Below are 17,487 nucleotides of genomic sequence, written 5' to 3'. Positions count from 1 at the left end.
CCCCCCACAGCCGGTATCCCCCCATGATGGCTGCCATGATCTGCCACATCCCTATATGTGGTCTCCGGTCCTTACAGAGCCCCCCACAGCCGGTATCCCCCCATGATGGCTGCCATGATCTGCCACATCCCTATATGTGGTCTCTGGTCCTTACAGAGCCCCCACAGCCGGTATCCCCCCATGATGGCTGCCATGATCTGACACATCCCTATATGTGGTCTCCGGTCCTTACAGAGCCCCCCACAGCCGGTATCCCCCCATGATGGCAGCCATGATCTGCCACATCCCTATATGTGGTCTCCGGTCCTTACAGAGCCCCGGTAGCCTCACTTTTGCACAAATAAACATCTATTATAACGAGCCTGTGTAGTTGTAGCTATCATCACATGATCATCCAATAATCCGACACTCTGCTCCTAATATAGAATAACTGACACAATCAGTCATGAGAGAACCTAAATAATGAGCCACCATGTAAACTGCTGTAACCATGCCAACAAATATGGCGCCTACACCTAGCGCAAAATTACTATCCACTGCAGCCAATCACAGCACCTGTATTATTCCGTAACCTCTACTGGGAAAAGGGAAGGTGGAATGTGATTGGCTGCGGCTGGTAAGCCCGCCTCTTACTGCACACAACGAGTCTGCGGGACCTGAAAACTCCGTTACCCTGGAAACCGCTCAGAGCACGATAACAACAGCGCCGCCGAGAAGTGACGTGACCCGAGGCCGAGCGCGGCGATGTGACCGGAGGAGGCGGGACACCGCACAGGTATGACCGGGGAGGGGACTGCATACCGGCCGTCAGACGAGGCCGACATGTCCCGTAATGCCGGCCCCCGGTATGTGAGCACAGATCGCAGCCTCACACAGCAGCGCCCGGAGATCAGCAGCCTGCAGAGGGCGCTGTGCTGGAGGGAATGTGACGTCAGCATGTGTATGACGTCAGCACAAAAGCGCGAGACGTAAGCCGCGCCCCCCCACTGACGGTTGTGGAGGGGACGTATGCTGGGGCGGCGGTATACAGAGGGCACGTCCCCCGGGGGGCAGTATACAGAGGGCGCGTCCCCCGGGGGGCAGTATACAGAGGGCGCGTCCCCCGGGGGGCAGTATACAGAGGGCGCGTCCCCTGGGGCGGCAGTATACAAAGGGCGCGTCCCCCGGGGCGGCGTATACAGAGGGCGCGTCCCCCGGGGCGGCAGTATACAGAGGGCGCGTCCCCCGGGGGGCAGTATACAGAGGGCGCGTCCCCCGGGGGGCAGTATACAGAGGGCGCGTCCCCCGGGGGGCAGTATACAGAGGGCGCGTCCCCCGGGGCGGCAGTATACAGAGGGCGCGTCCCCCGGGGCGGCAGTATACAGAGGACGCGTCCCCCGGGGGGCAGTATACAGAGGGCGCGTCCCCCGGGGCGGCGGTATACAGAGGGCGCGTCCCCTGGGGCGGCGGTATACAGAGGAGGCATTCCCCGGAGGACAGTATACAGAGGGCGCGTCCCCCGGGGCGGCGGTATACAGAGGGCGCGTCCCCCGGGGCGGCAGTATACAGAGGGCGCGTCCCCCGGGGCGGCAGTATACAGAGGACGCGTCCCCCGGGGGGCAGTATACAGAGGGCGCGTCCCCTGGGGCGGCAGTATAAGGAGGAGGCATTCCCCGGAGGACAGTATACAGAGGGCGCGTCCCCCGGGGCGGCGGTATACAGAGGAGGCATCCCCCGGAGGACAGTATACAGAGGGCGCGTCCCCCGGGGCGGCAGTATACAGAGGGCGCGTCCCCCGGGGCGGCAGTATACAGAGGGCGCGTCCCCCGGGGCGGCAGTATACAGAGGGCGCGTCCCCCGGGGCGGCAGTATACAGAGGACGCGTCCCCCGGGGGGCAGTATACAGAGGGCGCGTCCCCCGGGGCGGCAGTATACAGAGGGCGCGTCCCCTGGGGCGGCAGTATAAGGAGGAGGCATTCCCCGGAGGACAGTATACAGAGGGCGCGTCCCCCGGGGCGGCGGTATACAGAGGAGGCATCCCCCGGAGGACAGTATACAGAGGGCGCGTCCCCCGGGGCGGCAGTATACAGAGGGCGCGTCCCCCGGGGCGGCGTATACAGAGGGCGCGTCCCCCGGGGCGGCAGTATACAGAGGACGCGTCCCCCGGGGGGCAGTATACAGAGGGCGCGTCCCCCGGGGCGGCAGTATACAGAGGGCGCGTCCCCTGGGGCGGCAGTATAAGGAGGAGGCATTCCCCGGAGGACAGTATACAGAGGGCACGTCCCCCGGGGCGGCGGTATACAGAGGAGGCATCCCCCGGAGGACAGTATACAGAGGGTGCGTCCCCCGAGGCGGCGGTATACAGAGGGCGCGTCCCCCGGGGCGGCAGTATACAAAGGGTGCATCCCCTGGGGCGGCAGTATAAGGAGGAGGCATCCCCCGGGGGGCAGTATACAGAGCGCGCGTCCCCCGGGGCGGCGGTATACAGAGGAGGCATCCCCCGGAGGACAGTATACAGAGGGTGCATACGCCGGGGCGGCGGTATACAGAGGGCGCGTCCCCCGGGGCGGCGGTATACAGAGGAGGCATCCCCCGGAGGACAGTATACAGAGGGCGTGTCCCCCGGGGCGGCGGTATACAGAGGAGGCATCCCCCGGAGGACAGTATACAGAGGGTGCATACGCCGGGGCGGCAGTATACAGAGGGCGCGTCCCCGGGGGCGGCGGTATACAGAGGGCGCGTCCCCCGGGGCGGCGGTATACAGAGGGCGCGTCCCCCGGGGAGCAGTATACAGAGGGCGCGTCCCCCGGGGAGCAGTATACAGAGGGTGTGTACCCCGGGGGCAGTATACAGAGGGCACGTCCCCCGGGGCGGCAGTATACAGAGGGCGCGTACCTCGGGCACAGCCGGACCCGCATCTTCCTCTGTAGGCGCCGTGCACACGAGGCACAGCCGGTCCCAGGTCCTCAGCTCCATTCAGTGTGTAGCAGCCGGTCCCTGGTCCTCAGATCCATTCAGTGTGTAGCAGCCGATCCAGCTCCGGCGGCGCCTCCTCAGTAGCATCTATCAGATTGCCAATACATTCTACAGCGCAGGCTCGGCTGGTGCCATTTTTAGACAGAATTGTTTTTTTTAAATACGGTAAATGTATCTCTAACTACAATAATTTAATGCATATTATTGATGCGATCATGCTGCAGTACAGACGCCACCGCCTGCATGCTGAATGTGATTTTTTTTTTCCAGTACATATTATATTCAGTATGTAAACTAGGGGGCAGGTCACTGAGAGATCAGGGACCTGTCAGAAGCCATGCACATGAATACCTAAGACCACCACATAAAGACCCCCACAGCCCCGCCACAGGCCACGAGCATATTGTTAACTCAAAACTGAAAATCCAGATTCCACAACAACCACAGGACGGATTCCATCACCAGGTATCGGTGTAATCAGTATAACGGCACCGACCTGACACGGTCTGCAGTCACTGAGCACAATCCTGCAGACAGGGGCACTTTAATGTTTTCAGTTTGCATTGTGAAGTCTGGTGACATCAATAACTCCCAGAAATTGCCTTTACCTTTTCCACTGTGTGACTTGTCATGTCGCTGGCAGGGGATTTATTTCCTGAATGCCATTTATGCCGTTCTGTAATCGGACATCAGAGCGAGGTCATCACTTTCAGGATTTCCCACCTAGACTATATATGTTTAGATCTTTTCACAGTGTTTTTTATTGTATATAGGTGAGGACTCATCATGGAGAATTATGAGAAAATATTGAAGATTGGGCGAGGTGCCACGGCAGAAGTGTTCCTCATGAGAAATAAACACAATAAGAAGATATACGCAGTGAAGAAGATCAAATTAGATGCATCCAAACGACTGAGAACCAAGGAGTGTGTACTACAAGAAGCCACCATCCTACGTAAACTTCTACACCCAAACATTGTCGTGTGCCATGAGCACTTCTGTGACCCTGACGAGGAACATGTTTTTATTGTCCAGGACTATTGTGATGGAGGAACCCTGGATGATCACATCAAACAGGGCAAAGGAGTTTTCTACTCAGAAGCCGTCATCATGGACTGGTTTCTTCAGTTGACGATGGCTGTCCAGTACATCCATTCCATGAAAATCCTCCACAGAGATATCAAGACTTCAAACGTCTTTCTTACCAAAAAGGGCATGATTCGTCTTGGGGATTTTGGCATTTCCAAGGTAATGGACAGCACCTTGGATATGGCAAGTACATGTGTGGGCACACCGTACTACCTCAGTCCAGAGCTGTGCCAAGATATTCCATACAGCTCGAAATCTGACATTTGGGCCCTCGGTTGTCTACTTTATGAAATGTGTGCCCTAAAGCCAGCATTTGATGCAACTAATTTAATAAGCCTCTTTTACAAGATTGTCAAATGTGACTATCCTCCACTGCCAGATTGCTACTCAGCCGAGTTACATTCATTGGTGGAAACTATTTTAGATAAGTGTCCAGAATCGCGGCCTAGTGCAAACGGCATACTGAGCTCGGGGTTTGTTCAGGAACATCTAAAACAGTTTATCCAAAAACACGAATTTCATCTGTACACACAGAGCTTGGGACAAAAACACAACTGGGAGGTCTATCCTCCAGAAAATCGGAGCAAAACCTCATTGGCATGTCATGGGGTAAACAAAATGGAGGCACGGTGTAAATCTGCCCCACCCACCTCCTATAAGCCAGCTGTTGGTTCATGTGAGTTATGGGATCACGATGAGTTATCAGGTACCGGGGACAGATCGGATTATTCAGAGGACTTTGATAAAGACAGTAGTTCTTCCATAGAAGAGGATCTTGAGGGTGAAACTTGCCTTCTGCATCAGAATGATGACATTCCCGAGGAGATCGGTAAGTCCGGCTACACGCTAATGGCATGGTGTCTGTAATTGGCAGTCCAACACTCGGACGATTCCTACTGTCTATGGATGACTATAGAATAATGCATAAGATATGCAGTGGGTAGTGGGGATCAGCGGTACATGCAGGGCTTCTAGTGCTATATGGGTCATGATGTGAAGAAGAAAAGAGAACTGGCTACAGATAAAGGTAGAAGGAATATTGAGGAGCCGCCTTATGCGGCATTATGGTTTAAATAATTAGAATTCACCACAGTCATTTCTCAACACAAGTAGTATAAATGCTTTAGAGAACTTTCAGAATATTTTTCTTTAATACCAAATACCACTCATGACTGCGATCCTGTGATGTACTGTGCATTTCAGCAGGCCTACATCTGCAGTGGACACCCTCATTTTTGTTGTGTGGGGCCGCTGAGTGCATGGAATAATGTGCTTAGGCTTCTTTCACACTTCCGTGTCTCCGGTACGTGTAGTGACAGTTTTCACACGTACCGGAGACATGTACACACGTAGACCCATTCATGTGAATGGGTCTGTGCACATATCAGTGTGTTTCCACCGACCGTGTGCCCCACATGCTGACATGTTTGTTTTTTACCGTTAGCACGGTCGGCAAAACGTCCTGCACACGGAGAACACACATTGATGTGCTCCGTGTGACACGCATCGGCACCTGGGAAGAAGCGCTACAGTAATCGCTGTTCCCCGACGACAGGTGCTGAAGCCAACTCTCATCATTCTCCCCTGCTCTGCCAGCAATCAGCGCAAGCAGAGGAGAATGGTGAGTTATATTAAAGTCCGAACAATGACAGCAGGCGGGGGCTTTTGGAACTCTTACTCCCATCATCCGACACCTGCAGCCACTAATAACAGTGACATCAGGAGCGGATGATCGGGGTATTCCTCACCCGCCGCCTGCAATATAACAAAATAAATGAATGAAAACCAGGCTTGGGTTCCCCCTCTATTTTCTTGAACCAACCAGGCAAAACTCACAGCTGAGGACCCCAGCTGTCAGCTTCAGCAAGGTTGGTTATCAAGAATAACTTTAAATTTATTAAATTTTAAATAATTTAAAAAAAAACGTCATGGGGTCCCCCCTATTTTTGACAACCAGCCTTGCTAAAGCAGACATCTGGAGGCTGGTTATTCTCAGGCTGGTAAGGGGCCATGGATATTGCCCCCCTGACCTAAAAACCGCAGCCTGCAGCTGCCCAGAGAAAGCGCATCTATTAGATGTCCCAATTCTGGTGCTTTGCCCCGCTCTTCCCGCTTGCCCTGTAGCGGTAGCAAGTGGGGTTAATATTTGTGGGGTTGATGTCACCTTTGTATTGTAAGGTGACATCAAGCCCACGGCTTAGTAATGGAGAGGTGTCTATAAAGGCACAGCCAGAACAATATCGTTATAATTGAAAAAATGACACAAACTCCTTTAATATTCCCAATTAAGCCATACTTACGACCTCGCCTAATTCCACTGAAGCCTTCGATCTCCTGTAATAAACGTGAAATAAAAAAGCAACATTATACCATACCTGTCTGTCGTTGTGTACCACGCCGTAACCCATGTCTGGGGGATAATTCGTTTTCAACCTGGACAGCACCAAGATGTGACCGTCCCGGCTGAGAACCACTGGGGAATGAGATGTTGTGAGTGCAGCTTCAGTGACCGGCGGTGACATCGTCGAGGACGGGCTGAATTGCGGTGACCTCAGAACCGTGGGAAAATGCCGGTGATAATGATGCTGCGCTCTTAGCAGCTCATTCACCAACGGGTTCTCAGCCTGGACAGTCGCATCTTGGTCAGGTTGGTCAGTTTATTGTCCGCTAATGATCTGGTGCGAACTATGTAAAATATAACTCTTTATTGAAGTTTGTGTGTGGTACGACGCAGGTAAATATCTGAATTCAATTGTCAATCAATGGCCTAGTTAGTTACAAGCATGGGACGATCAGATGAGCAAGTGCTCCTTATCTCACCTAGGAAAAAAAAAGAAAAACAAATGTGGAATTCGATAGCAAGTATGCTCTCCGTTAAGGGGTCTGATAACATGAGTGGCATCGTGGTTTTCTCTATGCTGACATTCCCACCATCATCATGGGAGACCTTATTATCCCCACTAACATCTGTCAGGCGGCAGCCGCCAAACTCCTGACCCTTGCTCCATCCTTTAGTCTAAAGCTAAGTGCACACTTGCGTTTCGCTGGTCTGCGTACGGCGGTGTACTTCCTCCCTTAAGCTCCGCCTACTTCCGCATGCGTGCTGCATCACCCTGAGTACCTATCTTTAACATTGGGTACGCAGGGACATGTATGCGGATGTGTCCGCATGCAGCGTTTCGACATGCCCGCCGACCGCACGGGAGCGCAACTTTTTGCGTTCCCGTGCGGTTGGAGGGCCTGTCAAAACGCCACATGTGGACGCTTCCGCATACAATGCATGTCCCTGCGTACCCAATGTTAAAGAAAGGTACGCAGGGTGATGCAGCACGCATGCAGAGCGTAGGCGGAGCTTAAGGGAGGAAGTACACCGCCATACACAGACCAGCGAAACTCAAGTGTGCACATGGCCTTACCCAGTGGTCTTCCACTCACGCAGAATGACATACACTAAACCTCATCTTCACCCGCCTCTGCTCCCTGTCCAGCAACAGAACCTCACCTCTCCTCCTATTTGCCCACCATCTAGTCTATTTCTCATCGCTGTCCTCCTCACCTGTCCCCCCCCATGTTTAGAAACTAGTACACCCCCTCAGAACCCTCACACACCTACATAGCTCACACACTCTCTGAGTTTATTCTTCAACTGTCCCCCATATCATCACTACATGGCAGTGCAACTGGTTTCTATAACACCACACTGGCATCAGCTATTGACTCGGTCACACTTCTCATGCATGGTAAAGTGCGACGAATCAATAGACAACCCTGGCACAACAACCTCACTAAAAAAGCAAGTGTCCAGTGTTGCGAAGCGGCACTGGAAGAAGACACACTCGCAAGAAGACTTCACCGCATTCAAAACAGCAACTTTCATATTCATATCGGCCCTCACCTCTGCTAAACATGTCTATCTCACAACCCCAAACAGTTATTCAGCACATTTAAAGGGAACCTGTCACCCCGTTTTTTGAGATTGAGATATAAATACTGTTAAATAGGGCCTGTGCTGTGCGTTACTATGGTGTATGTAGTGTACCCTGATTCCCCATGTATGCCGAGAAATACATTACCAAAGTCGGCGTTTTCGCCTGTCAATCAGGCTGGTCTGGTCAGGTGGGCGTGTTCACAGCGTTCTTTTCTTCCCCAGGTTTCCGTTGGTGGCGTAGTGGTGTGCGCATGTCCAAGGTCCGGATTCCCTGTGCCCACGTGAAGACACAGCGCGCGATCTGCGCTGTCATTCCTTTCATCGGTGCGGGCGGCCATCTTCCTGGGGCCGCGCGTGCGCAGATGTAGTGCTCTGCTGCACGGGGCTTCAGGAAAATGGCCGCGGGATGCCGCGCGTGCGCAGAAGAGATCGCGGCGGCCATTTTCCCAAAGCCGAGTTTGCATCTCGGCTTTGGGAAAATGGCCGCCGCGATCTCTTCTGCGCACGCGCGGCATCCCGCGGCCATTTTCCTGAAGCCCCGTGCAGCCCAGGAAGATGGCCGCCCGCACCGATGAAAGGAATGACAGCGCAGATCGCGCGCTGTGTCTTCACGTGGGCACAGGGAATCCGGACCTTGGACATGCGCACACCACTACGCCACCAACGGAAACCTGGGGAAGAAAAGAACGCTGTGAACACGCCCACCTGACCAGACCAGCCTGATTGACAGGCGAAAACGCCGACTTTGGTAATGTATTTCTCGGCATACATGGGGAATCAGGGTACACTACATACACCATAGTAACGCACAGCACAGGCCCTATTTAACAGTATTTATATCTCAATCTCAAAAAAACGGGGTGACAGGTTCCCTTTAACTCCCTCCCTCTGCTGCCTCCTCCGACCTCCCTCATCTCTGCAGAAGACTTCACTGTACATTTAAAAAATATGGTCCACCAAACAAGGCAACTCTTTACTGTCCATCAACCTAAACCCCTTTGTATATAAGCCCACTGGCCCTCCCCCTATAACCTTCCTCACCACAATCACTGAAGGAGAACTCACTCATCACCTCTCCATTCCATCCCACCTCAACACCATGCTTATTTCGATCCTAACCCATGTTTTCAAGCTATCGCTAACCTCTGGTACCTTTCCTGCTACTTTCAAACATGCCACAATCACACCTATCCTGAGAAAGCCAAACTATTCGAACGGCATGTCCATGCTTAACTTTTTTCCAATCTCTCATGTAACTCACTCTTTGACATCCTACAATCTGGCTTCCCTCACAACCACTCCACCTGAAACTGCCATGACCAAAATTACCAACGACTTACAGCCAAAGCTAAAAGACAATTCTCTATACTCCTAATTCTAGGCCTGTCCTCCACATTTGATACAGTTGACCACTCCCTCCTACTACAAATCCTCTCCTCCCTTGGCGCCAAAGACCGTACCCTCTCCTGGATCTCCTCATACCTATCTGACTGCACATTTAGCGTTTCCTACTCCCATTCTACCTCCATATTCCACTCTTTCTTTGTTGGTGTCCCTCAAAGCTCTGTTCTGGGACCTCTACTTTTCTTAATCTATACCTTTTGACTAGGGACAGCTCATAAAGTCCAATTACTTTCAGTACCATCTATATGCTGATGATGCTTAGATCTACCTGTCTGGTCCAGATGTCCCCTCTCTGCTGTCCAGAATTCCCGTGTCTATCAGCCATATCCTTTTTCTTCTTATCACGCTTCCTAATACCCAAGGTGGACAAAACAGAACTCATCAGCTTTCCATCACCTCACCTAATTCCCCTACCTGATCAACCTATCACAATAAATTATATTCCGTTTTACCCTGTACTGCAAGTCTGCTGTTTCGGAGAAACCCTCAACTCTGCTTTGTCCTTTAAACTGCACATTCAAGGTCTTTCCACCTCTTGCCGTATCCAACTCCAAAATATTTCCAGAATCCATCCTTTCCTCAACCATGAATCTGCAAAAATGTTAGTGCTGCCTTCATCATCTCCCGCCTCGACTACTGCATTATCCTCCTCTGTTGCCTCTCTGCTAACACTCTTGCACCTCTCCAGTCCGTCCTTAGCTCTGCTGCACACCTAATCCGCCTCGCTTCTTCCTTCTGTAAATCCCTTCATTGGCTCACAATTCCCCAACGTTTCCAGTTCAAACTATTAACATTGACCTACAAAGCCATTCATATGTTGTCTCCTCTGTATATCTCCTAACTAATCTCCCGTTACCTTCCAACGCATAATCTCTGATCCTCTCAAGGCCTTCTCTACTCCTCACTTTTACATTTTTCACCCTATCGCCTCCAAGACTTCTCCCTTGCATCCGTTATACTTTCGAATTCTGTGCCCCAACATGTCCGATTATCCACAGGTTTCGGAACCTTCAGACGGAACTTGAAAATGCATCTCTTCCACATGTGTTTTGTATGTAACCTTCTCTCACGTACAGCACTGTGTAATCAATATTGTAAAACTGCTGCAATTGGTGGCAAAAACTCATGCGATTTATGTCAAGCGCACAAAAATTGCGATAAAACATGTCCTGTAAAAATTCAGTCTTGTACAAGAAGAGGAGCAGACTCGCACTTCCCATATAGTCTTCTGCCCCTGCAGCCTGTCGGCTTCCCCGCTGCTCCATTCCTTCTCCTTTATGATGCTTGAGGACTGAAGCTGAGTAATCACTTCACCTGCCTATGTCAGCCTGGTCATTATCACAATCTAGGTTTTGTTTTAAAGCTGTGACTTTTAACTTTAATAAATGGATCACCGTTGATCTCGCCGAGATATCACCATATAAAATCGAGCTGGGATGGAGAGCTGCAGACACACGTGTAGCTCTCATTATAACTTGGGCTGGATCTCGGCTAGCGCTTGTTTTTTTAAGATGAGATTCTTGGCTGTGGCCAAGCCTGAGATTTGGACTTTGGTAACCAGGATTATGTATCTCATCCGTGCCACAACCGATACGATAAATCTTTAACCCAGAAGATGTTAGAGAGGTTAGCCAAGATTCGTTTTGTAAATGACCACGAATCAGGTATTGTTAAAATAACAAAATCATGGTGCGATGATGACATGTCAGCCATGGACACATGACGGTGGCAGCTATTTACTTGCCTCAATAGGTCACCGACAGAACGTGACAACTGAGATTGGCGGCAGCAGTCATGGTTGGCATATCATCACTGCAGGAAAGACCGGTGAGAATGACGTGGTCATTTTAGAACATGGTTCTCAGTCTAGAAGTCATTGATCACAGAAGAAAGCACAAGCGCAGACTCCCTCTGTTACCAGTCAGTAAATGACTTGTTCTTTGCACCCAACAAGGTTCCAGTGATGAAGAGGTGCCCGATTACCCTGATGACTTCGAGGAGGTTGAAGGAAACACTCTGGAGATGGTGGTGAGTCACGCCAGGTCAGCAATGGATGTATCTGCTGATAATGAAACCTTCCAAGATGAAAAGAAAGATGAAGACACAAACTCACTGACCGAAACGCTGAAGACAATACGTCAGCAGTACATAGGTACGAGAGAACATGTTATACTCCGGGCGTCAGTCAGCAATTATAAATCTACTGGAGAATCGTGTGATCTAAAACATTATTCTGTATTGCTGAGTATTATAACACTCAGAGATGACGTAAGGGGTTGTCCAGGACTTGCAGAGTGATGGATACAAAAGTTAAAAAACATCTTGATTTTATTCAGTATGGCGTATTAGGGCCATGTGCTGAAATCCCTGCACGTCCAGCCTCTTATATAAAATAATAACTGGTATCTGCACACATGCACTGATAGGAAAGGCTTAAAGGGAATCTGTCGCCTCATTTTTCGTATATAAGATGCGGCCACCGCCATCAGGGGCTTATCTACAGCATTCTGTAATGTAACCTGAAAGATAAGAAAAACAAGTTAGATTATACTCACCTGGGGGGCGGTCCGGTGTGGTCTAGGTCTGATTGGCTTCGCTGGTCTGGTCCGGCGCCTCCCATCTTCATACGATGACGTCCTCTTCTTTGCTTCCTGACGCGGCTCTGGCGCAGATGTACTGATTTACCCTGTTGAGGGCAGCGTAAAGTACTGCAGTGCGCAGGGTCTGGGCCTCTCAGACCTTTCCCGGCGCCTGCGCACTGCAGTACTTTTCTCTGCCCTCAACAGGTAAGAAAGGAAGAGGACGTCATTGTATGAAGATGGGAGACCCCGAACCGGACCTGCGACACCCATCGGACCCGGACCACCCCTGGGTGAGTATAATATAACTTGTTTTTCTTATCTTTCAGGTTACATCGGGGGCTTATCTACAGCATTACAGAAAGGAATGTTTGTGATACTGCTGGATGAATGCATCATGTTCTAATGCATCATGTTATTGAGTGGATGGAAAAGCGTAAAGGCCTCCAAACACGTTAAAGGCTGTTGTGTCTGCAGAATCAGCCCACAGTATAATGTGTTTTGGGAACCTCGTGACTGTACCCCAACAGGTGATGCTGAAGGAGTGAAGGATCCATCCAGTTGAGTTTTAACAGCAGATACTTTTGTTCTCCATGGTGATAAGCTTTTGCCAGAGGAATTGAAGAGAAAAAAATATTCGGCTGATAGCTATCTTCTCCAAGTCTCCCATACACAGCAACAATCATTTTTTCTTACTGACCACTAGTTACTGTTTCTTAACACTATAGACTTTTATTGCATACTTAAAAACTGTGCAAGTGTTTGAAAATGAAACTGATTGATTCAGGTGTCACATTTACGAAAACTGGTGCAGCATGAGAACAGTCTAGGAGTCAGGAATGGGAGTTTGAGTTGGATGATTATACATCATGAATAATGGCCACACATGATGCTCCATACTGTATAATGGGCCCACATGATGCTCCATACTGTATAATGGCCCCACATGATGCTCCATAGTGTATAATGGCCACACATGATGCTCCATACTGTATAATGACCCCACATGATGCTCCATACTGTATAATGGCCCCACATGATGCTCCATACTGTATAATGGCCCCACATGATGCTCCATACTGTATAATGGCCACACATGATGCTCCATGCTGTATAATGGGCCCACATGATGCTCAATACTGTGTAATGGCCACACATGATGCTCCATACTGTATAATGGCCCCACATGATGCTCCATACTGTATAATGGACACATTATGCTCCATACTATATAATAGCCCCACATGACGCTACATACTGTGTAATGGCCCCACATGATGCTCCATACTGTATAATGGGCCCACATGATGCTCAATACTGTGTAATGGCCCCACATGATGCTCCATACTGTATAATGGCCCTACATGATGCTCCATACTGTATAATGGGCCCACATGATGCTGCATACTGTATAATGGCCACACAGTGCCCCATACTGTATAATGGCCCTACATGATGCTCCATACAGTATAATGGCCCCACATGATGCTCCATACTGTATAATAGACCCACATGATGCTCCATACAGTATAATGGCCCCACATGATGCTCCATACTGTATAATGGCCCTACATGATGCTTCATACAGTATAATGGCCCCACATGATGCTCCATACTGTATAATGGACCCACATGATGCTGCATACTGTATAATGGCCACACAGTGCTCCATACTGTATAATGGTCACACAGTGCTCCATACTGTATAATGGCCCTACATGATGCCCCATACTGTATAATGGACCCACATGATGCTCCATACTATATAATGGACCCACATGATGCTCCATGCAGAATAATGGCCCCACATTTAAAAAAAAAAAACTAACCTCTGGCCGTTCCAATGCTGATCTGGTCTATTCATATATCAGTCTTGCCCGTGGGTATGCGCACCATCTCTTCAGCACTAGTGCTGCCGCCACTCTCCTCAGAACGCCCACCGTCACCCTTATCACTAGCGCTGCCACCTTCGTCCTCCTTCCTCAGCACACAGCCTGATGGAGGGGCGCGTGTGCAGAGGAGATGGCGAGCGGACTGAGCAGAGTGGTGGCAGTACTGGTGCTGAGGAGATGGCGCACATGCCCACCAGGAGGCCCTATGCGTGCCCCATCTGGCGCGTGTGCCTTAGGTTCACTACCACTGTTCTAAAGCATAAGTGGTGGTGCAGCACTGAGGAGAGCTTTGTAATTCTAAATTCTGGTCTATAATTAATGGGCAACCAAGGAATGAATGGCCCAGGGCATCATTGTAGGGCTAAGGTCACACTAGGTGTTTTTTTTTTTTCAGCATGTTTTTCGTGCCATTTCTAATTTGTTTTTTTGTGCCTTTTTTTTGCTGTCATTTTGGCATGCTAGATTTGTCTCTTGTTCACGCTGATAAAGTTTAGTATTGAAAAAAAGGCTTATTCCAAAGAATAAGTTTTTGGCACAAAAGTGCCGCAAAAATGATACCTGTGTTTTTGGTACTTTTTTTTCACCACGCATTCAAGTCAATTGATAAAAAGCGCTGAAAGAAGTGACATTCTCTATGTCCAAAAAACCACGCAAAGCACAAAATACTGATGACAAAAACCCATTGTGTGTGCATGAGACTTCTGAAATCTCATAGGCTTTGCTGGTACTGTAAAAAGCAGCTCAAAACTAGCATAAAAAATGCAGCATTATCTGAAGAGGAATCCCCAATGGTAATGAGCTCCAGGATTCGTGCAATAATGATATTACCCATTTGTGCCTTTGTATTGGGACTGAGCAGCACTGATGGTGACGGGGCCGTGCATTGGAGGCGTAGTTATTATTATTATTATTATTATTATTTATTGTTATAGCGCCATTTATTCCATGGCGCTTTACATGTGAGGAGGGGTATACATAATAAAACAAGTACAATAATCTTGAACAATACAAGTCACAACTGGTACAGGAGGAGAGAGGACCCTGCCCGCGAGGGCTCACAATCTACAAGGGATGGGTGAGGATACAGTAGGTAGGTAGTAGGTACAGTAGGTAGTTCAGACATCACCGTGCTCTGCAAGCCTGTATGACACAGTGGGGCCTGTACCCGACAGACGGAGGCACTGCGGGTGTTACACATTAGGATAGCCACATTAAGCACAGGAAACCATTCCCTGTAGAGAATCAGTTGTTGGGCGCCGGTTTCTGTCTCCGCTCCATGCCGCCGTCTTATTAATGCAGAGAATGATGTTCTCATGTGTCTCGCCTTTGCCTAGGTAATGTGGGAAAGACTCTGTACGATGAAATCTCCAACCATTTCCTGAAGGGATTAAAGCCCGAAGATCTCCAGCCACAGTTTGAGCACAGGATTGGCCCAGAAAGACTGGAAACTTGCTATATTCTCTTCAATATGGACCAGGACTCTTCTACGGAGACGTCTGCATGCTAAACACATAGGATAGAGATTTCTGAGAAGCCATCGTTACTAATGACCCGGGATACCTCTGCACCGAGACTTCAAGATGGAGATCATAAAAATCACGGGAAAAAATGCTAACAGTATATATTGTTATTTTGTTACCAGATCTGCGCCTTTGCCTTAACTTTCATGACCTGTCATTTAGGATCTGATATACAACCGTTTGTGGGGGTCTGACCGCATATGACGGGCTGTGACATTATTGGCGGTCCTACGTGAAGCGTGGATTATGTCATTATGTATTGTTGTAATGTTTGTTATACTAAAATGTGAAATATTCAGGGGCGGTAAACTAATATAAGTCGCGGACTGTTACTTTCCCATTTTATATTTCTGCATGCTAAAGCTTTATTTCCTTATTGTAACCACCAGGCCTCGATGATCGGCAGTGCGGCCGTCGTTCATGGTTGGTGTCTACTTACGTGGAACCTGTCAGGATCTTTCTACTAATAACACTAGTGCTGTGACTGTATAGGTACAACAATAAAAACTATACCTGCTTTGTGGTAATCCATTATCCCATAAACGGAGAAATCGAACTTTGACGATCTATGCAAACGACCCGCATAGAAAGCGTGCTGAAGCACATGCAGTACATCCACCCCCAGTGCTTTTCTAGGCACTAGTTAAATTGTCCTGAAAGGTTGGGACACTAACAAAATACTGACTGAAACATTTTTAAGTGAAACTAAGTACTGTCATGTCTGAAAACATAATGCTCGTTTCACACGAGAACACAAACCGGGATCCTTGTAAAAATGGAGCAAAAATGTGCATTTGTGACCACCTCTTACTGTATGGGAGCAGCGGACACACATGCGCACTACACATGACATTCTGCCAGCCTTGGCTAATGCTAAGCCACGCCACGGATGCCAGAAATTAGGAGCTTCACGAGCCTTCTGTCTAGTCGCCAGGTACCACTGCCCTAGATGCTGGACTTGACTCCTGGAAATCAGTCCGCTAATCTCTTGTCCCATCTGTCCCTGATACAGCCTGCAGTCCCGGGCGAGTGCTGAATCTCCCTCACTACCAGCCCCCATCTGACATCTCCTGCTGGGGTACAAAGAAATAGTAAATGGGTGTAGCTTGTGGGTGTGGCTAAGGGCATGGTCAAAATGTGCACCCTCTTCTGTTCTGTAAAGGTTGGAAGGTATGCAAGAGAGCAGGCCACCACTACCTGACATCACTAAAGCTGCATTCATACAACAGGTCCTGGATCATTAGTTTAAGTACCTTGCTGATTATGTGATTGGTCACATGCCTAGAAGGAACTTCAAAATCAATACATAATGTGTGTTTTAATGTAGCTGAGCCGTGTGTGAGAGGTGTGTATGTATATAGTATATACCTGTATGTCCTCTCCTCCTGTATATAGTATATACCTGTATGTCATCTCCTCCTATATATATAATATACCTGTATGTCATCTCCTCCTGTATATAGTATATACCTGTAAGTCATCTCCTGTATATAGTATATACCTGTAAGTCATCTCCTGTATATAGTATATACCTGTAAGTCATCTCCCCTGTATATAGTATATACCTGTGTCATATCCCCTGTATATAGTATATACCTGTCATCTCCTGCATATAGTATATACCTGTAAGTCATCTCCCCTGTATATAGTATATACCTGCGTGTCATCTCCTGTATATAGTATATACCTGTGTGTCATCTCCTCCTGTGTATAGTATATACGTGTGTCATCTCCTCCTATATATAGTATATACCTGTAAGTCCTCTCCTGTATGTAGTATGTACCTGTATGTCATCTCCCTTGTACAGTATATAGTATATACCTGTTTGTCTTCTCCTCCTGTATAAAGTATGTATCTGTATGTCATCTCCTATATATAGTATATATGTGTGTGTCATCTCCACCTGTATATAGTATATACCTGTAAGTCATCTCCTCCTGTATATAGTATGCACGTGTGTCATCTCTATATAGTATATACCTGTATGTCATCTCCTATATATAGTATATACCTACATGTCATCTCCTCCTGTATATAGTATATACCTGTGTGTCATCTCTTCCTGTATATAGTATGTACCTGTATGTCATCTCCTCCTGTATATAGTATATACCTGTAT

The 17,487-nt window shown here is 48.8% G+C and overlaps 1 protein-coding gene across 2 annotated transcripts; it reads left to right on the top strand.

The window, feature by feature from the left end:
- Nucleotides 1-624: 624 nt before the first annotated feature.
- On the top strand, nucleotides 625-15,894 carry LOC138662750 (uncharacterized). 2 transcript variants are annotated; one of them, XM_069748651.1, is made up of 4 exons: nucleotides 625-775; nucleotides 3,729-4,873; nucleotides 11,331-11,528; nucleotides 15,182-15,894. In XM_069748651.1, the coding sequence occupies exons 2-4, from the start codon at nucleotides 3,742-3,744 to the stop codon at nucleotides 15,352-15,354; spliced, it is 1,503 nt and encodes a 500-aa protein (XP_069604752.1). In that variant the 5' UTR covers nucleotides 625-775; nucleotides 3,729-3,741; the 3' UTR covers nucleotides 15,355-15,894. The 2 variants fall into 2 exon arrangements, with proteins under 2 accessions (XP_069604752.1, XP_069604753.1); XM_069748652.1 differs by having other exon boundaries at nucleotides 765-845.
- The last annotated feature ends 1,593 nt before the right edge of the window (nucleotides 15,895-17,487 follow it).

Source organism: Ranitomeya imitator, chromosome 2 (genome assembly GCF_032444005.1).
Source record: "Ranitomeya imitator isolate aRanImi1 chromosome 2, aRanImi1.pri, whole genome shotgun sequence".
Classification (NCBI taxonomy): domain Eukaryota; kingdom Metazoa; phylum Chordata; class Amphibia; order Anura; family Dendrobatidae; genus Ranitomeya; species Ranitomeya imitator.
This window is presented reverse-complemented; position numbering and strand designations above follow the sequence as displayed.